The sequence below is a fragment of the Bison bison genome, unplaced genomic scaffold, assembly GCF_000754665.1.
Source record: "Bison bison bison isolate TAMUID 2011002044 unplaced genomic scaffold, Bison_UMD1.0 scf7180017864531, whole genome shotgun sequence".
NCBI lineage: Eukaryota > Metazoa > Chordata > Mammalia > Artiodactyla > Bovidae > Bison > Bison bison.
Window position 1 is genome coordinate 8667912 of NW_011495081.1, and position 22738 is coordinate 8690649.

At 41.6% G+C, this 22738-nt stretch overlaps 1 protein-coding gene across 1 annotated transcript in view; it reads left to right on the top strand.

Annotated features, from left to right (window-relative positions):
- CAT (catalase) overlaps positions 1 to 22738 on the top strand; it is a 36046-nt gene that overhangs the window by 11931 nt on the left and 1377 nt on the right. The window contains exons 2-12 of the mRNA XM_010831839.1: positions 1269 to 1440; positions 2879 to 2989; positions 4037 to 4167; positions 4717 to 4821; positions 5411 to 5536; positions 9698 to 9889; positions 10350 to 10502; positions 14001 to 14139; positions 16698 to 16828; positions 20812 to 20919; positions 22659 to 22738. Of these exons, the coding sequence (XP_010830141.1) occupies positions 1269 to 1440; positions 2879 to 2989; positions 4037 to 4167; positions 4717 to 4821; positions 5411 to 5536; positions 9698 to 9889; positions 10350 to 10502; positions 14001 to 14139; positions 16698 to 16828; positions 20812 to 20919; positions 22659 to 22738 (1448 nt within the window). The remainder of the gene's footprint in view (positions 1 to 1268; positions 1441 to 2878; positions 2990 to 4036; positions 4168 to 4716; positions 4822 to 5410; positions 5537 to 9697; positions 9890 to 10349; positions 10503 to 14000; positions 14140 to 16697; positions 16829 to 20811; positions 20920 to 22658) is intronic.

The window sequence follows — 22738 nt, forward strand, 5'->3', positions numbered from 1 at the left end:
ATTTCTCGGGGGGATGGATGTCATGGAGGAGATTCCTGCACTGGGTGGGCAGGAGGCCCAGTGACGGCAGCGTTCCAGCATTGCCACACTAAGATTCCATGATTCATTGTCACGAGGCGAGACCATCTCATTCTTTAGTCCTTCAACTCGCTCATGCCCTCATCCAACTGGCTCTGCATCTGCCTCCTCTGGGCGTAGGTTTTAGTCTTGACTTTATCACCCTGACCTGGTCCTGAGGAGGAGTCTTGGGATGTGGTCTCGTTAGTTTCTCAGCAGCAGCGCCTTTCTGTATTCGGGATGCAAAGATGGAAATGACCCTCTGACCCGTTTACCGTTCCTCTCACCGAGCTTGGTGTTCTCTCACATGCTCTTCTCCCCCCACCACTGGCCCCCCTCCCCTGCCATTTTTATTGTTTTGCACATGAAAAGTTGACTAACTTGCTAGTAGCCAGGGGAGGACTGGGGAAGGTTGTGGGAGAGGCAGTTGGCTGCTGTCAAAAGCAGAATGTGACCACAGAGCAAGATGAAGCTGCCCGGGATCACGAGAGGCTTAAAAATGCTGCTCCCACCCTAGAGAAGGGACAGCTGAAGGGCTCCTGCTATAATAGAAATGGGAAAATTGGGTGGATCTAATTTTTAATTACAGTGAAACAACCTATCTCATCTCATAGACATTTGGCATCTTTCGAAAATTAATGCTGTAATCCATCTTACCAGTAACTGTTTATTTTCGGTGATGACAAAAGCCGGTGACTTCTTTTGGAATTGAGAAGAGATGCTGCAGATGGCTGAGTACTGCTTGAGAGCAGCGTACTGCACTGTACAGGGTCATTCGCCTTGACATGTCTGGTGGTCAGGAAGTATTTGGAAATCTTTGTAAAGCAGGTGGAGGCATAGCTTCCCTGGGGACCATCTCTCATTATGAGTTTGGATATTCAGTGTTAAACGCATATGACATATAATCCCTTTTAGGGGGATCTCTACCTGGGGTTTCCTGTGTGGAGCCTGGTGGCTATACCTAGACCAGAGGGGGAGCAAGTTGGTGAGTTATCTAGATATCGTCCTGCTCAGCATTTCATAGGATTTCTGTGACCCAATTAAAATTTCAGGCAGCTGCATATTTTGTAACGTTTCAGTACTTTTCACACAGGAAATTTAAAAAGAGTTTGAGTAGCAGATGTAAAAATGCAAAATGATGTGCCCTGTGTCAGTGGAAATTGAAGGTGTGATTGACTCTCTTGAACTCTTTTCCTCTCGTGTTCACTTAGAAACCTGATGTCCTGACCACTGGAGGTGGTAATCCAGTAGGAGACAAACTCAATAGTCTGACGGTAGGGCCCCGAGGGCCCCTCCTCGTCCAGGATGTGGTTTTCACTGATGAAATGGCTCACTTTGACCGGGAGAGAATTCCTGAGAGAGTCGTGCACGCCAAAGGAGCAGGTGAGAGCTGTGTTCATTTGCTGTGAAAGGACTGTTTAATAACACCTGGGTTAAAAATTACTTCTCAAAGGATCAGAGTTCTTTAAGAGAAGTGCCAGATTTCCATTCCTTGGAGAAAGGCAAAACTGTCCATCAGTAGAGGAGTCAGTAATTAAATGATGGTTATTTCCCTGGATTGAACCTTCCATGTAAAATACTTTATTTTGCTAAAAATAAAAGTAATCTTCCTTTTATTCCATTATGCAGTTTAGTACAAAAAAATATGGAAATACACAGACATACTGTAATTATAACTGGATTAAGATGGTGCACTTAACTGGATAAACACTGGAATTAACTGTGCAAAGTCAATGACTGTGTAAATGTGCTGTAAATGTGCTGTAGTGATTTTTGTAGTGATTTTTCCTTTTTGTCCAAAACTTCTGTAAAACTTTTATCTTGCTTTTATTACAGAAACAAAAGATATAGATGGTATTTAAAAGAAAGCTAAAAACTCAAAAGGAGGGACTTCCCTGGCAGTCCAGTAGTTAGGACTCCAAGCTTCCAATGCAGGAGGTCTGGGTTCCGTCCCTGGTTGGGGAGCCAAGATCTCACAGGCTGCATGGCACAGCCGATAAATAAATAAATTACTTAAATATTGTGAATCTTTAAAAAAAAAAAACAAAACTCAATAGGGAAAAGAAAGCTTGATAGAAAGGAAGAAGTTTTGTTGGACTCCCGTTTCAGTTCAGTTCGGTCGCTCAGTCGTGTCCGACTCTTTGAGACCCCATGAATCACAGCACGCCACGTCTCCTTGTCCATCGCCAACTCCCGGAGTTCACCCAAACTCATGTGCGTTGAGTCGGTGATGCCATCCAGCCATCTCACCCTCTGTCGTCCCCTTCTCCTCCTGCCCCCAATCCCTCCCAGCATCAGGGTCTTTTCCAGTGACTCAACTCTTCGCATGAGGTGGCCAAAGTATTGGACACAATTTCTTCATTTCCTGTTCTATCGTCTCCAGCTTTTTTGTGGGGTTTTTCCGTCATGCTTCTGATATGCTGTTCAGGTGGTTGTTTGGCTCTGTGGCGAGCTTCCTAAGTGCTCAGCCTTTCCGTGTGTTTTCTCCTCCTCTCTCCCCTGTTCTTTCTCTCCTAGATCCTACTTATACCTGAAGGGCCTCTCAGACCCTGTGTTCTTCCAGCAACCCTGACTAGTTCCTTCTGGCTCCACTTCTCTTTGGCTCCGGCTCTGTAGCTCTCAGCTTAGCCCTGAGTGATGTAGGGCTTTGCATTTTGCTCTCATCATTTTATGTTTGGTTATCTCCCCTTCTCCCATCATTGGAAGCTCCCAGAAGGCCAGTGCTAAGTCACCGGTTTCTCTTGTCACCCAGATACCTGTTGCGGGCCTGGTGACCTGAGTGATAGTCTTGTGATGCCAATTTCTGTGTCTTCCTCCTTAGGGGCTTTTGGCTACTTTGAGGTCACACATGACATTACCAGATACTCCAAGGCGAAGGTGTTTGAGCATATTGGAAAGAGGACGCCCATTGCAGTTCGCTTCTCCACTGTTGGTAAGTTGCTCTGTTTGTATTACTGGTGTTGCTTGACTCAACTCTGTGTTTTATCTGAGGCATTTATAGCTTAGTTTGCAGAAAAAACTTACCAGACAATAGGAAACAAGCACTTCTCCAAAGTATAGCAACATTTTACAGTAGAAAAATTATTTTAAGACATGTAGAAAGTTACTTATAATTCTGTTTGTTGAGAGGTCTTAGGAAATCATGCTTGTGCAGAGCTCACGCCTGCAACCCTGTGACATTTGGAAAGAGTTTTGCCTATGAGCGGTTGCCTCAGAAGGAACATGAAGTGGTAGTGTTACTCCACAGCCATGAGAACAACTGCCCTTTATCGAGGGTTAACTCTGTGCCACCCATGGTTAGTGTTGTACTGATCCTGCTTACAATCTGTAGATGTATTAATGCTTTGCATGGTGGGGTTATTTCTGTTTCTGAGAGAGTGATTTTTCTCATGTTACAGAGCTAGTCAGAGATAGAGCTATCAAATTGCATCTCAGCATACCACAATGCCTGATTAATTCTGCCTCTGCATGAGTCTGTGTTTGTGCATTTTTATAATTGTGTGAAATGCAAAAGGAAATGAAATTAAGGATAAAAATTTCTGTCTTGATTCATTTTCTTGATATTAACCTCATAATTTTGACAACTTGCTGATTCTCTTTGTTCATTGCCTTAATCTTCATAATTATTCTCTTCCCTTATTTTACTTCAATTTTTAATTACCTGTTTGAACAAAGCTATCATCTCTTATTTTAATTTAAATTTTAATTACCTGTTTGAACAAAGCTATCTTATTATGTTAAATGGGTAATATTTTCAGCTGTTATTATATATACTTTCTTATTTCTCTCAGCTAATTTCTTTGTTTACTTTTTCAGTCTAAATTAGCTGGTGGGTAGTAGAAATAATAACCCAGGCACTTAAATACCTAATATGCTTCTAGAGCTTGGGAAGGGCAGACCCCAGTGTTTTTATGACTTGAGGCTTCCTGGATGCAGAGTACTGTCGTGAGGCTTCATTTTCCCCGTTTGAATCTTCCAGCTGGAGAATCGGGCTCAGCTGACACAGTGCGTGACCCTCGTGGCTTTGCAGTGAAATTTTACACAGAAGATGGTAATTGGGATCTTGTTGGAAATAATACCCCCATTTTCTTCATCAGGGATGCTCTATTGGTAGGTGATGAATTATTTCACACTCTGCAGATATTTGTTGATTTAAATTGATTTCAAATACTCCGTATAGATTGGCATTTGAGGAAAAGCCCTGGGAAGAGCAGAAAGAAGAGAACATCGATTGGGATTGGCTGGATTGCCTTTTACATTTTTTTCTGTATTTAGTACCTTTTTATGAGGTCAGATTACAACAATTATCATTAGTCTTAGTTTGGCATTTTGGGGTGCACTGACTTGATGGGAATGATCCAGTTTTCCTTGCAGCACTTGAAAGATGAATAAAAAGAGGCAGTCTGCTCAAAAACGTGTAGAGGGTAAATTTCATTTTAGGGTTTTGCAGCTTAAAATTTTTAAATTGTCTTGTTCAAAATGATAATCTGTAAACCTAATAATAGGCAATGAATTAAGACACCATAGGCCTGGCGTGCTATGGTTCATGGGGTCGCAAAGAGTCGGACACAACTGAGCGACTGAACTGAACTGAACTGAAGACACCATAAGTCCTGTAAACTTAATTTTTGGATTTTTTCCCTCTCTTTTTCCATTTAGTTTCCATCCTTTATCCACAGCCAGAAGAGAAACCCTCAAACGCACCTGAAGGATCCGGACATGGTCTGGGACTTCTGGAGCCTGCGTCCTGAGTCTCTGCATCAGGTGGGAATGCCTCTTTTTTCCACTATGTCACCTGATAAGGAACTGTTAATTATGCCTCATATAGTTTTCTTCAGTTTTGGATATTTTATTGGAGTTGATTTTTGACTTTCTTTTGGAGAGCCTTCCTCAGATTTCTTGGTCCTTGAAGACTTTTATAATGACGATTTTATTCATCTTTCCCCATTCATGGACTTTACATGATACTGAACCATTATCAATTGATATTGAACAGTATTAAGGATTAAAGTTTCTTGTAGGAAGTCAAGCTCTTTGTATTAGGGAAATGAAGGGAAAGTAGTACCAATCAAATTTTCTATTAAATTAGAATGTGAACAAGTTAGGCTAGTTTTCAGATTTGTTTTAGCTTTTCTTTATAGAATTTTGAGTCCGGACATTAGTGATTTATGTTTAACCTTTCTGCTTTGAAATTCTTCCGTTTGATATTTTTTTCAAATGGCAACCCTTCCTGTGAGCACTTGGCTAGTATGTTCCATGTCATTAAGAGATTTTTCTGGCAACTTAGGACTGTTTTAAAAATATGTTTTGATTTAAACTGAAGAATTTGACCCTTGATTTTTCTGTTCCTTAGGTTTCCTTCCTGTTCAGTGATCGAGGGATTCCAGATGGACACAGGCACATGAATGGATATGGATCGCATACTTTCAAGCTGGTTAATGCAAATGGAGAGGCAGTTTATTGCAAATTCCATTATAAGGTATAGGTCACCTTTGGCAGAGTGGGTGGAAGGCTCCTACTACCCACGTCTCCTTACTTCTCCTGAGGATTGGGCAAGGATCAAGGCCTGGCCTTCTCCACCTTTCCCTTACCTCCACCCCCAAGAATGACAAGTATCTATCTGGTTGATTAGGACCCTGATTATCTTATTGGCCACTGCCTGAGGCCCAGTTAGAACAAAGTAGTCTCTCTTTGGTCTCTTCATGTGGCTGATAGCACACAGCTGCTATCAGTAGTCAAGCTTTTTCTTTCTGGACCCTGGGAACTCTGCCATAAATATTTGGGCAAGTGCTCATTTTGGGCTGGTTCTCGGCATTTCTGGTGCTGGCAGGTGCAAATTGATACATATTTTTTTCCCCTGGAGAAGGAAGATCTAAGGTTTTAGATCAAAGATAAAGAGATTATAGAGGCCTCCCAGCTTGGTAAAAGGAAATTCCTACCTGGTTTAGCCTAGAGTTCTTTGTTGGAGTTTAGAGTCAGGTGTTAGCAAACAGTCACACGTTTGCTTTGCCTTCCGTAGCCCTGAGTACACTGTTCTGAGTACAGGTACTTTTGGGGTCCAGGAGGGCTTTAAGACAGAATTGGGACATTCTTGTGTGTAATAGCAATCTCATTCTCATTTTCAACATCTGATGCTATCTTTCCAAAAATATTTCTCCTCGCTTTTAAATTCATCCATCTATTTTTTTAAGGATTTATTATGATCACCACACATTAAAAAATCAGTTATAAATTTCAGGAAACAAAAATTGTTTCTTTCTTTCATAATTGAGATTTTTATTGGTTGTTTTGAGGATCAGTATACAGACATTTCAAGTTGTACACAATTGTAACATATGTACCAAAAATCTAAAAAAATCATGTAGTTGTGATTCTTTTCTAAACATTTCAGTGATTTTCTAGCTTAAAATTTGGAGGCAAATTTTCCTTGATGGTATATCAAGTATCAATATCTTCAAATGTTAATATGCTGTTATATCAAAAGTCCCACTAATTCACAATTTAATATCATATATACTACATACTTGAATTTTCAGTCATTCATAGCATGTTAACAAAGTTACTAGGAAGACTGGACTTCCACAACCAAAGATGTTACGGGGTGCATAAGGTTCTGACAAGGAGAGCCAACATCAAGCAGTGGTTTGCTTTATTTAGGGAACAGTTGTACCAAAAACAACATAGGAGAAGTGACTTAAAGTGTTCAAGACATTAAGTGTGCAACTAATTCCAAAGTGCTATGTAATATGCTTTGTTTTATAGGGTAGAAAAGCTATCCTCATTTATGGAGTTGTTAAGCTGACACCCAAGACAATCAAAGCCTCCCATATTCAGTACCCCACTATTTTCTGGTTGTACCAAAAAATAACCAACCAGCAAATGATCTTATTTAAAAAAAAAAAAAAAAAAGCATTTACACTTAAAAAATTGGATAAGGTGGGATACTTTCCTTCTTTTTTTTTTTTTTTAATATTTATTTACTTCTTTGGCTGTGCTGGGTCTTTGTGGTGGCAGATGGACTTAGTTGCCCCACGGCTTGTGGGATATTAGTTCCCTGATCAAGGGTTGAACCCACGTCCCCTGCATTGCGAGGTGAATTTTTAATTACTGGACCACCAGGGAAGTCCCAAGATTCCCTCCTTCTTAAAACTGTTTCTAAAGCTACTAAGAAACTTGGATTTTCCAAATAGTTGATTAAAAAAACATCCCTCTGGATTGTACAAGAAGGGAGACAGGGACCACTGATAGTACTGGGTGTGTGATACTGATCAGACTTGGCTTCTCTCTCTCCTGCTTCATCAGAGGCCGGGCTCTCTCTGTTTTCTGCAGGTAGATCATCTTTAGTCCCTTGGTTAGCAACTTTGTCCTGTTTTCCTTTTGCTCCTCCCCGTTAGCCTTTTGTTGGCACGTTTTTGTCTGAAGATTTATCCTTTTCTGCTGCCTTTTGGGGTTTTATTTCCACTTTTGTGGAGCAGGTTTAGCTGACAGCCTTGCAGCTCTCTTTTTGGGCTCCTCATTCTCCCCACCTCCCCCAACTTCTGAGCTGACCTTCCTCATGGCAGCAGTGGGAGCTGGGGAGGTATGCTGGGTCACCTGGCCGCTGCTACTCCTCCAGCCCTTCTTTTTTTTTTCATTTCCTTTCATACAATCAGATCAGTTACTTTTGGGGAACATTTTGAGAATCTTTTAATTGAGGTGTTCTCATGGGTTCTTTTGGTATGACTTCGGCATTGGTTAGAATAAGTAACATTGCCAGAGAACTCTAGAGGGTTATTTAAAAAACCTCTGGTTGCTTAAGAACTTGTTTCCAAATACTGCTGCTAAAATAAGCAGAGACAGAAGTGGACTCATGACATATACAGGCTCCCACTTAATGGTATCCCAAGGACCTATTTTCTTCTGTCCTATTTGAAGCATTATCTGAACAACTTAGGTGGGTATATCAAACAGGAAAACTGTTACCCCTGTTTATATTTATGACTTGGATCTATAACCTTTGGCAAGGAACAGTTACAGGAAACAGTTGACCCACTGGCTTGTAATTGCCAAAAGAAGAAGTGTAGTGTCACTTAGAGCAAGACTAAGTGATTGTATCTGGGACAACTAGTGTGGTCGTGGCTTTGTAGTTAGAACAATCTGAACTCCCATCTTCCCTCTTCTAGATAATTGTCTCTTGGCACGTTATTATTAAAGGTTCTCTGAGCTCCAGTTTAGTCATGGTGAAATAGTGCCAGCTGTCAGTGGCCCTGGAAAGATTGGGATGCTTACGGGTCTGTTCAGCCAAGGGCTCTGAGGTAGCGTGGGATCTAATAGACTCATCAGTCTGGATTATTCTGACCTAAGGTCATGCCTTTCTAAACCCAGGGGCTTCAGTTAAAATCAGAAAGGTAGTGCAATAATATTGTACAATTTAGTGTATTTGCTGGGTGATCTGCAGATGGTGACTTCCATATTCTAATTCTGAAGATCTAACAGGCTGAAAAAATCTTGCCACTGGCTAGAGAGAGCTGGGATTTCTGTGCTAGACATCGGCCAGCCTTCTAGAGGTGACTTTTTTGAAGGAAATATTTACATGGTGCCTGACTTATTTGGGCTCTTTCAAAATAAGATAGTGGTGGGAACTCTATTGAAGAGCAGGATGGGATGATAATAGGAGCTTTGGTGAAAGTGACTTAACGTCTTTGGGTTTTAATGGCTTGTTTGAAAGTCAGAATATTAATACTATTGGGTTGACCAAAAAGTTCAGTTGGGTTCATCTTATGGAAAAACTTGAATGAACTTTATGGCCAATCCAGTACTTTTGGTTGCTCATAGTTGGTGAACTGCTTGAGTAGCTATACCGAATTTCTTTTCAGCTCTATAAACCGTGAGTCTATGATTTCTTTAAAAAAAAGTTAAAAAAGGAAGAGAGTTGGGGTGGAGGAATACTAGCTGAGCACAATCTCAGTAGTTGATTTGAGATATTATAAGACAGGGAATTTAAAAAATTACTTCATGCTAAAAAAGGAGGAAAGTCCTTTAATTTTATTAACTATTTGCTTACTTTAAAAATATATTTTGATTTTTTTTTCTGATTGGAAATAGCATGAGTATAAACATTCAAATAGTAGCCACTCTGGAAAACACTTTTGAAATTCCTCAAGAAATTAACCATAGAATTACCATATGACTCAGCAAGTCCATTTTACAATATGTGCTCAGAAAAATCCACTAACTTGAGCACTTGAAAACGGTTAAAATGATAAATTATATGTTATGTATACTTTATAGCAAAGATTGTTTTGGCTTTTCTGAAGACACTAATGTAGCATTTTCTAGATGAGCGAAAAATTGAAAGTGAACTCTATGTCAACAGTTTAAAAAATTCAAATAATGTGGAATCCATAAAGAGAAAGAAAGACTAATTTTAAATATAAAATGTGTAGACAGATTCCCTGGAGATTGAAAAGAATCAGGATAAGCAAACAGAATTTCTTACTGATAAATTCATACTTGTGTCAGATTTGAAGAGGGGAGTTACTGTTACAGGAAAATCCAGTCTTTGGATAGTGTCACTCACAATCCCTCAATGAATTACTGATTGAAGTTTGATAACTTTGCCAGTAAGTTTCAGGTTGAGCTTCTTTGTTTTCTCCTGTAGACTGATCAGGGCATCAAAAACCTTTCTGTTGAAGATGCAGCAAGACTTGCCCACGAAGATCCTGACTACGGCCTCCGCGATCTTTTCAATGCCATTGCCACAGGCAACTACCCCTCCTGGACTTTATACATCCAGGTCATGACATTTAGTGAAGCAGAAAATTTTCCATTTAATCCATTTGATCTTACCAAGGTGAGTCAGTTAACAACTAAGTTGTTTTCTTTTTAAAGTGTCTTCACACCTAATTTTAAAAAAATTGTAGTCAAGCATTTATAAGTTGTGTACAAAACAGTTGGAGCCACCTAAGAGTTTCCTAGCCTGTGAATGAGGGCTCACCAGCATCTCCCTTCCAGTTCCTGTTTGATAACTTCACTGAGTTCGTCTGGGTGGCCTGATATATTGTTGTTAGCAGGGAACAAATTTTGATGAGATGATGTACTTTTGCCCAGGGAAAATGTCAATATTTACTCCTGTTTGCTGTTGCAAAAGATTCAACCCATGCCCTCACCTTAAATTCTTACCATTTTATTAGATTCAAAAATGTTATTTTCACTTACTATCATTGGCTTCAGTGTATTTGAAAGCTGATATTTTTATGAGTAATTTCCTTCTGTTGGTTGTCTGGTAATTGTGAATATGACATTATTTTTAGGTTTGGCCTCACGGCGACTATCCTCTTATTCCAGTTGGTAAATTGGTCTTAAACCGGAACCCAGTTAATTACTTTGCTGAGGTTGAACAGTTGGCTTTTGACCCAAGCAACATGCCGCCCGGCATCGAGCCCAGCCCTGACAAAATGCTCCAGGTAAACCCAGTTGATCGAGAGGTTCTGAGGCAGGAGTGTGTGTACATGCCTGTGTGCCCTTGCACGTGTGCGTGCGCACACACACACACACACACAGAGTGTAATTTGGCTTGATCTTTATATGAAGAATTAACTAGGACATCACTTAAACCTTGGTTTGGGTCTTTAGTCCTGTGGAACTGAATGAAACATCCTTAAATGAGCGTTACAGGATAAAACAAATTTCATAGTGAGTCCCTCAATATGGTAACTTTGATATTTAGGCTCTTAATTTAAAAGAAGTTATAGGAGAAATACCTTAGGTATTTGTGGGATATTCTTTTTCAGTCTCTAATCAAGGATGAGGAATACCATTAATTGATTATAACATTTGATCAGCATAACTGTATTCATTTTCTCTTTCATGTAAAGAGAAAATGATGGCACGTGTAAAAAGAGACCCAGAGGTGATTTTTACAAGCTCAGTTTATGTTTCCATTGATTAAAGGCAGTGGGTTTTACTGTTTGTTTTGGTAATGTTGCTGCTGCTGCTGCTAAGTCACTTCAGTCGTGTCTGACTCTTAGCGACCCCATGAACTGCAGCCTACCAGGCTCCTCCGTCCATGGGATTTTCCAGGCGAGAGTACTGGAATGGGTTGCCATTGCCTTCTCTGGTAATGTTCCTAGGCATTCAGTATTTTTTCACCTCTTTCCAGTATGTTTTTTCAAGAGTACAAAGAGTGAAAAATTCTTATTTGGATCAGAAATTAATGGGGAAATAACTGGCTTAATAATTATTGAGTAAATCAATCTTTTGTGTTCTTAGACTATGATCATGGTACAAAGGTTAAAGTTTTTACCCTAGATCAGACCACAGTGACTGACGCTATTTCTTATGTAAGCGTCCAATTCCAGTTCAGGTATCGCTGTCCATGGAGGTGAACTAAGTTTCCTTTGTTTTTTTAAAATAACGATTTTTTTGCTCTGACATTGGGAACATTTGAACCTTTTATAGAAAATAAATGTATATTAATTTTTAATTTAATTTGACTGCTGTGGGTTGAATACCTGTCTACTGATAGACTGCCGTGGCTGCTATAGCAGGAGGCCATACAGCAGGGAAGAACCATTGTACTTGGTTAGCCTTTTGATGAGCATTGAGGAATTGTCCAAGATTTTTTGAGTAGGTAAGTAGTAGAATCTGCATGGGGTCTTAGGAAGAGTCTTTTGGCAGGAATATTTAGGGTGACGTTGTTGGAAGGATGGCTTGGAAAAGGAGAGCCAGTGAGGAGGGCTTGGAAGTTACTCTGATGGGAACTAACGCATGACCAGGTGGTAGTAGTTGTACGGTAATGGACAGTGTTTTCAACAATAATGTGGAAAGGCAACACGTTATTAAATTTTAAAACTTGGGGATACAAAGTGTAAACTGGACCATGGTGAAAAGCACTCAGTAGTGTAACGTGAGTCCCAGAGACTGTCCCCTGAGTGCCTGGTGATGCAGGGGCAGCCCTTCTTCCCTCCCGAGATTCACAGTTTATCAGGAGTGGAGAAGTCGACTGCTGGAGTGGGAGAGCTGTGCCCCGGCCCAGCAGGGAGGTCGGGCACAGGGCCCTGGGTAAGGAGCTTGGGCACAGGGCCCTGGGTAAGGCCTTCATTCAGGTGGGGTCAGGGTGCGACCTTGCTGTCTGCATTTCTGGGCCTTAACTTGGAAGGTGTCTACCTGCAGGTGGGGTGGGGACGCCTTATAAATACAAGGTGACCCCAAACCAGAACAATATGATGAGGCTCCATCCAGGGGCTGCTGGTGGCCAGCTGTACCTTCCGTCCTATTGGTATGGTTAGAGCACAGCTTAGTCCATTTTGGGCAGAAGGAGGCGACCAGCTCCAAACTGTAGGTGCTTTTGTTCATGGTTGCATGGCCGGTCATCTGAATATTACTTTATTTTTAATATTTTTAAAGATTTTTTTGATGTGGACCATTTTTAAAGTCTTTATTGAATTTGTTACAGTGTTGCTTCTGCATTATGTTTTGGTTTTTTTGGTCGAGAGGCATATCAGATCTTATTAGCTCCCTGCCCAGGGTTCAAACCTGCATCCTCTGCATTGGAAGATGAAGTCTTACCCACTAGACTGCTGGGGAAGTCCCTGAATATTACTTTAGACTCATGATTATGGGAGGTAGAGTCACTCAGCCAAGAGCAGATTATGGACAGAAGAGCAAGACTGGACTAAGCATGTTGGCCTGAGTGATTTGAACAAAATAATCACATCAGTTGCCCTATTCAACTTGATTTGTGTTTTGGCTGGCCCGTAGAATTAGTGATATAAGAATATTCTTTCAGGCTTCCCTGGTGGCTCAGATGATAAAGAATCTGCCTGTAATGCGGGAGGACCTAGGTTCGAGGCCTGGGTTGGGAAGATCCCGTGGAGAAGGGAATGGGTACCCACTCATTTTCTTGCCTAGAGAATTCCATGGACAGAGGAGCCTGGCAGGCTACAGTCCATGGGGTTGCAAAGAGTCACACATGACTAAAGTGACTTAGCACGCACGCACGCATGAATATTCTTTTAGATTCAAGGCCAATAATAAAGTCAATTAAAGAAAACTGCTTGTGGGTAGAGCTTTGAATAATGCGAATATTTAAATAATTGGATACTAAGATTTATATGGAGTTAATCATCAAGGTTTTTGTTTCAACACTAATTGAAAGAAATTGCACAATCTCCTGCCTTGGTAAATATGTGATTTAGTTTAATCTTGATTCAGGGCCTTGTGTCATCGTAGGGCCATCGTCCTATACCATGGCTTTCTTTGTGTAGTACTTTGTTAATATCTAGAAAGTCTCAGAGCTCAAAGTGTATCTGACATAAACCAGGCTGCAACACAAAAGGTGTTTTTGTTTTTTTTTTTAATAATTTCCCATATAGTTGGTTTTGTAGAAATCTGCTTCTTTTTGTTAAGAGCAAATGGTTGACCCCTCCCCTGGAGTGAGAGAGTGGGGAGGAATGGAATTAGTTCATGACTCCAGTTAGTCGGGTTCTAGCAAGTTTGTTTTGCAATGTAATGTGTCCTTGGAAACAGAAATCATTTTTATTTCTAATTTTTTTTTTATATATTTTGGCTGCACCACTTACTATGTGGGATCCTAGTTCCCCAATGAGGGGTCACACGTGTCCCCCTTGCATTGGAGTCTTAACCCCTGGGTTGCCAGGGAAGTCCCAGGAATAAGAAGGAATTCAAGCCTGGGCACTAACTTGTTATTTGAGAAAAAAAGGAGTTAAGATCTAGAAGAGATGTGAAGATTTGTAGCTCTTTGGCTGCATGATGTGGAAGATTAAGGCCCATTCAGTTAGGGAGCGCTCATTTGGTGAGAGAGAAGAAACTTTGGTCTTTACTGGGCGGACAGTCAGGGCTCTGTGGTGCTCTGTGTTCAACGCTTGCCAGTGAAGTTCACGGGCTGTTTCTCTCTTGTCTCTTACTGCACATTGTCAATGTCTGTTCCCTTATAACTGCAGGGCCGCCTTTTCGCCTATCCTGACACTCACCGCCACCGCCTGGGACCCAACTATCTCCAGATACCTGTGAACTGTCCCTACCGTGCTCGAGTGGCCAACTACCAGCGTGACGGCCCCATGTGCATGATGGACAATCAGGGTAAGCCTCAGAAGGTGGCTCGCTCTGAGGGTGCCGGGGGGCACTGCTGGGCAGGGGTTGGGGTGCCCCATCAGCCCACGGGTTTCCAGGCTGCCCCAGGGACCTCCTGCTCTGTGGAAGCCCCATATGGCTGCTTGTGCCCACCACGTATTTCTTGCCCAGCAATGAAGGTTTCAGCTGCCTGAGGACTCTTCTTACCTTTATCTATTTTATATGTTTTATTGAGAGTTCCCACCTCAGATTTTACTTTCTGTCCATCTCACAGTGAAAGGCAGGGAGAAAGATCTTTCACCCTGGCTGCTGCAGGATATCATCCAACTTAGGGAGCAGGTTTTTTTTTTTTTTTAATTAATTTTATTACTGACATTGATTTTGCTGTATTTCTTGCCAGTCTCTCCTGTGAATATTTGTTACACATTTAAGATTAGCTTATATATATATAATTTTGTGCCTTGCATCTTGTTACGATTATTATCATTAAGCCTCTTCCAAGTATTCAACAAGTTAATATGCTCACTAACTGCGTGTATTGGGTGGTTGCAGTATTTCTGCTCTCTGAGGCTTGACGTGTTGGTGTATAATTGCCCAAAGTAATCGGTACTCCTCTATCTGTCTTCTGTGTTTTTATACTAAAGTTACTGTTTTTCATTAATAGTCCTTGATTCTTTTGTTGTTGAGACTGGCTGTATTAAGTGAAAGTTGTGCAGTTGTGTCCTACTCTTTGCATCCCCATGGACTGTGCAGTCCGTGGAATTCTCCAGGCCAGAATACTGGAATGGGTAGCTTTTCTCTTCTCCAGGGGAATCTTCCCAACCCAGGGATCGAACCCAGGTCTCCCGCATTGCAGGTGGATTTTTTACCAGCTAAGTCACAAGGGAAGCCCGAGAATACTGGAATGGGTTGCCTATCCCTTTTCCAGTGGATCTTCCCGACCCAGGACTCGAACTGGAGTCTCTTGCATTGCAGGCAGATTCTTTACTAACTGAGCTGTCAGGGAAGCCCGGCTGTATTAAAGTGGTTCATTATATGTTTTGGGATGTCATTAATAAGTAATTGCTTTGTGTTTACCATTCTTGTTTACTATTATGGTGGCATATGTGTGAAAAAACTACTTTGACACCCCTCTTGCCTAATTTTAAAAGTAGAAAGTTTGACCTGTTCCCTTGCAGTTCGGTGAAAAAGTTTAATCTTTCCCAGTAGTCAGTGACTTGAGGACAACTCCAACTTTGAGTAAAGGTCAGAGCTTATTTGGAAATAAAATTTTAAAGTTACTCCAACTGGTACATTTCAAAGAACTAATTCTTAGTACAGAAAATCACTGTGATGGCTTGTTATGGAGAACTTTGCTTTTCACATGGACCTGACTGACCTGGAATGAATTTCTTGGGCTGGTAACTGGACTCCATAGGAGTATGGGGCCCCTGTCTTCCTACAAGCTTTTGGTTCCTTTGTCAGTGTGAGGTACAGTGTGATGTATCCACCCAGGATTGTCTATTCCAGCAGGGACCTGGGTAAAATTCTAAATCCAGACTGGTTTGTTCAAACCACTTGCTATGTTTTTTCAAGCCATCCTTTCTGTTTAGGCAGCATGTACTCAGATAACACAAGCTTCTGTATACATCAGCTGAGGCAGAGCATAGTTGGGAAAATGAACATGCCAAAAGGAAAAAAAAAAAGCCTCAAAATTTATTCCAGAAGTCTTAATACATGTTTTGATTGCATTTGTCATTATTTTTCCTAAGTCCAGAGAAATCAGTGGTGACATATTAGAAATATCAAAGTTAAAAAAATATTAAAAAAATGTATCTGTAGAGAGAAGCAAAAGTGAAGCTGTTGGGTTGGTTGGCCAAAAAGTTCGTTTGGGTTTTTTTGGCCAGCCCAATAGAATTAAATAAAGTCGTAGTCAATAAAGGAAAGAAACCCCAAGCATCTTAAACACCTTTAAGAAATAGTGAAGTAGAGTCCCGTGATGGCAATCTAGTATGTGCTGGAATGGAAAAGTCAAAAATGCCGGATTCAGGATCCAGCACTGACCCCGCAGCACCACCCTGCAGCAGTCAGTGAGTGTCTCAGGGCTCAGTCCATGTGTCTGGTGACTGAAAGAGCAGAGCTAGAACTTTGAGCTCCCAGGAATCCCATGATTGCATGTTTGAACTGCACCCAGGCCCAACTGAAACCCTCCAGTCTGAAATGTGTCTTTGGGTGTCATCTTCTATGGGGGCCAAACCAAACTTATATAAATATATTTGTCCTGGTAAACATGAGAAGATTGTAGAGATGGGACCATCTGAGTGTTCAAAGGGAACTTGAGATCTCTCCTGTAAGACGCAGAGGGAGACAGACATGCGAGCAGATGACAGTATTCTTTAAGAATCTGGGTGCTGTTTATAGCTAAATATGGGGAGTTAAAAATAATATGTGTATGGCATCTGCACACATGCGCGTGTGTGCACACATGTATCATTGTCCCTTGAATTTATTTTTTATTTCGTTGACTATTTGTAGACTTACTTCATTTTTCATCTCCCCAAGTGAATGTATGTGGTTTTCCTTTAAAGGTGGGGCTCCAAATTACTACCCCAATAGCTTTAGTGCTCCCGAGCATCAGCCTTCTGCCCTGGAACACAGGCCCCACTTCTCTGGGGATGTACAGCGCTTCAACAGTGCCAACGATGACAATGTCACTCAGGTAATGGCTCCTTTGTCTTCTGTGAGAGTTGCTTGGTCATTCTTCTCAATGTCTGCATATATTCCCCTTTTAAAGTGTCTGCTGCTTCTGCTGCTGCTAAGTCGCTTCAGTCATGTCCGACTCTGTGCGACCCCATAGACGGCAGCCCACCAGGCTCCTCTGTCCATGGGATTCTCCAGGCAAGAACACTGGAGTGGGTTGCCATTTCCTCCTCCAATGCATGAAAGTGAAAACTCAAAGTGAAGTCACTCAGTCGTGTCTGACTCTTAGCGACCCCATGGACTGCAGCTTACCAGGCTCCTCCATCCATGGGATTTTCCATGGAGTGGGGTGCCATTGCCTTCTCCATTTAAAGTGTCTAATATGTCTCAAATTGAATTCAGGGACAACATCTTTATTCATAACTCAGTTCCCATATTAGATGGAGTTGAAAATAGAGTCTCAGATTATCTCTTTATTTTTCATATGCAAATATCCAGCATTTAGTAAGTACTAAATTATCAGGCATACCCAACACTTAAGCCCTTATATCTGAAAAATCAAGAGGGAGGAAAAAACAAAACAAAATTGGCAATAGAAGCAAACCTACTGGAGATCCAGATAGTGAAATTGTCAGATACAGGTTTTAAAATAACTGCAAATAATATTTTTAGGAAAATAGAAAAGAGATGACAGCATGGAGCATTATTAAGAACTTTAATCTATAAAAAAAGAATTGAGAGAACATGCCTAGCAGTCCAGTAGTTAAGACTGCGTTTCTACTGCAGGGGGTGTCCCTGGTTGGGGAACTAAGATCCCTCAAGCTGTGCAGTGTGGCCAATAAAATTTAAAAAATTGAATGGACATACTGAGCTGGAAAATGAACAACTTAAGCATTTAGTAAATGAGTTTAAAAAGGTGATTAAACATAAGAGAGGATTACTGAACTGGTAGAGCAGTAGATGTTATCAAGACTCAGTCATGAAGACAGAGAGAAAAAGAACTCCCCTTCATGATGAGAAACCATTCAGAGCCTGAGAACGCAAGCCACGGTTTGCTTTCCTCTAAATAACAAACAACACACGTACAGTACGTATAAAGAACTCCCACACAGCAGTAAGAAAAAGTCAGACAAATGAATATGAAAAAAACGGGCAAAAGACTCGAATAGGCACTTTGTAAAAGAAGTATCCAAATGACTGGAAAACATATGAAAGGTCATGTATTTCACTAGCCATCAGGAATATACAAAATAAAACTGAAAAGAGGCACTTCTACAAATGCACAGGAATGACGAGACTTAAAAAGACTGTGTAGCAAGTGTTTGTAAAATGAGAAACAGCTCTCACATAAGTGTAAATTGGTTCAGGTGTTTTGGAGACCTGGTTGTCAGTATCCACCGAAGCTAAACATGTACGTGCCTTTTGACTAGTAAGTGCACTCTTAAGCATAGATTCCACATAGAAACGTGTACATGTGAGCAGCAGAAGACAGGTACAACAGTTTCTTCATATCATCCAAGTGTTCATCAACGAAAGCTTGGATAAATAAACCGTAGTATATTCCCACTGCTGCTGCTGCTAAGTCGCTTCAGTCGTGTCTGACACTGTGCGACCCCATAGATGGCAGCCCACCAGGCTCCCCCGTCCCTGGGATTCTCCAGGCAAGAACACTGGAGTGGGTTGACATTTCCTTCTCCAAGGCGTGAAAGTGAACAGTGAAAGTGAAGTCGCTCAGTTGTGTCCAACTCTTATCGACCCCATGGACTGCAGCCTACCAGGCTCCCATGGGGATTTTCCAGGCAAGAGTATTGGAGTGGGTTCCCATTGCCTTCTCCAATATTCCCACAGTGTACAGCATTGAAAACTAATGAAGTATCCCAACAAGCAGTAACACAGATGAATCTTACAAATATGAAATTGAACAATAGAAGGAGAATATAGACCACATGATTCCATTTGTGTACATTTCCAAGAGAAGTAAAGAAAGACATTTATAATAATAGAAGTAAAAACAATTGGGGGGTCAGTTGGAGAAAGGGGACTGGGAGGAGGGGTATGGTAGGGGCATTTCTGAGATGTGAGTGATGTTTCTCTCTTGATCTGGGTGGTTGTGACACGAGTGTCCCCTGAAAAATCACCGTGAACTTCACACTTAACATTTGGTACCCTTACTGCAGACATATTACACTTAAAAAGAAAAAAAGAGTTCTTCTCTCACTTTGTATAGACTATTAAAAATGTCACTTTTTCGTGAATAGGAATTTGGTCCTGCTCTTAAAGGTCTGTGGTTAACGTGTTGGAGTGGGTAGATTAGCTCAGCATCCTCATCTGGTGATAAAATGGAACCGCTGTCCCATTTGTGGAGTCCGTGCCCTCCTGTAGTGAGCAGCCGAGCTGTGTGTGATTGGTGGTTGTTAGCCAGGCATGTGCTGTGCTGCGCTTAGTCGCTCAGTCATGTCCGACTCTGCAACCCCACAGGCTACAGACCACCAGGCTCCTTTGTCCATGGGATTCTCCGGGCAGGAATACTGGAGTGGGTTGCCATTTGCTACTCCAGGGGATCTTCTCGGCCCAGGGATCGAACCCGGGTCTCCCGTGTTGCAGGCAGATTCTTTACTGTCTGAGCCACTAGAGTTTATGATATGGCCATTCAGACTGGAGTGGGGTGATACCTCATTGTAGTTTTGATTTGTATTTCTCTAATAATTAGCAATGTTCAGCATTTTTTTCATGTCTTTTGGCCATCTGTATATCTTCTTTAAAGAAATGTCTATTTAGATCTTCCCACATGCAGTACTTTGATTGGATTATGTTAATACCTCAAAGTATAAAGATTTTTAAACTTTAATATCAGATTTAAAGTTTGCTCAAATTTTAAAAGTAGTATTATATTCTGATATTTGATAACTTATAAAAACTGTAAAGTTTTGATATTTTATAAATTTGCTACCTTGGGTAATTTGATGTTTTACGACTGAGCAACTTCACTTTCACTTTTCACTTTCATACATTGGAGAAGGAAATGGCAACCCACTCCAGTGTTCTTGCCTGGAGAATCCCAGGGACTGGGGGTGCCTGGTGGGCTGCCGTCTATGGGGTCGCACAGAGTCGGAGTCGGACATGACTGAAGCGACTTAGCAGCAGCAGCAGCAGCAGCATCAGAACAGTACATAGAATAGGGTCTGGTGCATTATAGGTATGTGAGTAATAAATATTTGCTCAACGAATGAATGAATGAAATGTTGCATAGAGTCAGAGCAATACCTGAGAAATGGCTGATTTCAGAAATAAGCAGAGGCTGTTAGGACTCATGTGTATTACTTTGCTCTTACTTTTTAATTTTAACCTTTTGATATTCATTTTAGAAGTAAACTCAGTGCTGTAAGCAAAATACCACTATTAACATCTGTCTTCTCTAAGAAATCTTGGCTTCCGAGTAGCTAAGAGCCTAATTAATGAGCTAGGGTGTGTGCTCTCTGGTTCTGGGTGAACTGAGCAAAGGTTGTCTTGTGCTAAGCTTGCATTTGATGATGGCACATTCTGCACTTGTCAGTAGTAAGGTGTGGTGGCATTTTTAATTGTAGGCTACACTGCCTTTTATTTATAAGAGATTTGTAAGCAGTGACCACAAAAGACATTGTTAAAAAGAAGTTATGAGCTATTATCTTCCTTTTTTTTTTTTTGCTTATGCCCCCAATGGTATGTGGGGTCTCAGTTCCCCAACCAGGGATTGAACCCATGCTTCCCACATTGGAAGCGTGGCGTCTTAACCACTGGATGGCCAGCGAAGTCCCTGTTATCTTCCTGTTTGACTTAAAACAAAAAGTGAGGAACTCAACACGTGACAGTTTCATCTATAAATTATTCTTAAATTGCAAAGCCTTTTTTCATTCTTACAGCAATGAGAAATCTTGCGTCTTCATTTCAAAAGTGGGGTTTGGGTCAGTTTTGTTCGTGATAAAATAGTTATCTGATTCCCTGCCTTCTGTTTTCAATGAGCAGGTGCGGACTTTCTATTTGAAAGTGCTGAATGAGGAGCAGAGGAAACGCCTGTGTGAGAACATTGCGGGCCATCTGAAAGACGCACAGCTTTTTATCCAGAAGAAAGCGGTGAGTGATACTTTGTAAGCCGAACAGTGACACCTGCTGGCAGGATGGGAGAGTGCAGCTGTGGGAGAAAGACCTTCAAAAGAAGTGTCATTTCTATTTTACTTGAGTTAAGCAAACTTAAAAAAAAAATGAGTATGAATCCCCAATCAACCTCTGATTCTTTTCTTTCTATGGCTTACCTCCAGTAGATACACTATATCCGTCAGTCCTTTACTCTTTGTCCAGTGTGTAATAATTTAGTTTAAGGCAAATCGTCTCCTAATGCTATTCAATCTGACTGTAGCCAAGTTCCATGTTAAGAGAGTAATATCCAGTATGAAAATGTGGGTCCTGCCACAATTTTGCTTAGACTTTAGATGATAAGAAATACAGATTACGTCTTTGTGGTTTGAAGTCTGCCTGACTACTCGACATTATGATACCCAATCTGCCTTCAGAAGCAAATAGAAACATGCTGTTTTCTGGGGTAAAAACTGAGCTGCTTCCAAAGCTCAGGCTGACCTTTTGAGCAAAGGTGTCCCAGGGCATTTCTGATGGTCGCTCGTTGTGCTGTTTGCTCACTGTTGGTTTCCTGGCTGCCCCAGGGTCAGCCTCTCATAAATTTAGGAACCGCTGCCCCTCTCTTATCTCTTGGCTGCTGCTTCTCTGTTCATAAGGGCAGCTGTCTGGAGTATGTTCTAAGGTCTGGAGATAAGTACCTTGCAGGCTGCGCGCTTTCTCTGCAGGCAGAGCTCTATAAACTGTGTTTGATGAGTGTGTATATGAAAGATAACCCTTTGATTCCCTGGACACTAGTACTTCTTGCTGTTTACTCAAGCAGAGAGCCTGACTGTTGCTCTGTGAGAGAGGTGGGGTGGGTTTTTTCTCATCTTTCTTAGAAAAATGAGTGAGACTGTTTGTAAGCAGAGAATTGGGCCCAAACTCTTGGCCTTCTCCTCTTACGTACGCTAAAGCTGCCTGGCCTCCGTGGGTTCTTGATGTCCTACCTCTTGCTGTCTGCTGGGGATCGGCCCCTGGTCAGGAATTCCTTCTAGAAGTGTGCAGAGTTGCCCAACACAGGCCAGTGTTTGTACACCTCACTTTATTTTTTAATTGGTGTGTAATTGCTCTACAACGTTGCGTTACTTTCTGCTGTACAACAAAGTGAATCAAGTATGTGTATACATATATCCCCTCCTTCTTGGGCCCTTCAACCCAACCCCCGCCCCCATCCTACCCGTCTAGGTCACCACCGAGCTAAGCTCCCCCTGCTGGACAGCAGCTTCCCACCAGCTATCTATTTCACCCATGGGGTATACGCTAACTGTAAATTCAGGCAGTGTTGGGGCCCGTTTCTTAATACAAATCACTGTAGCTTGCATTCCTCCGAGGTCAGCTCTTTACCAGCTGTAAGTGGAGCTCACCTCCTAATGCATTTTTCTCACAATACTCTGCAAGGTTGATTTAATCAACTCATTTGTTTTTATGGGAGTGGATATTGAACTCTATGAGGGAGATTTGATTGTCGCACCTATTCCATGAGGAGTGGGTATTGAAGCTCAGGCGAATGACTTATCCAGGGTTGCTCAGCCAGTATACACCCAGGACCTGAGTCCTGCTCCCTGTTGTTAAATGCTGTGTCTCTGCCTCCTGTGGACGTGTCCCTCCTCCCCTCTGGAGGAAATCCCGTGGAGCAGACACTAGGGACTGGCACGGTAGGGGCCTAGGGTGATGCTCTCATGGTCTTCATTTGGTTTCAGGTTAAGAACTTCAGCGATGTCCATCCTGAATATGGCTCCCGCATCCAGGCTCTTTTGGACAAATACAATGAGGAGAAACC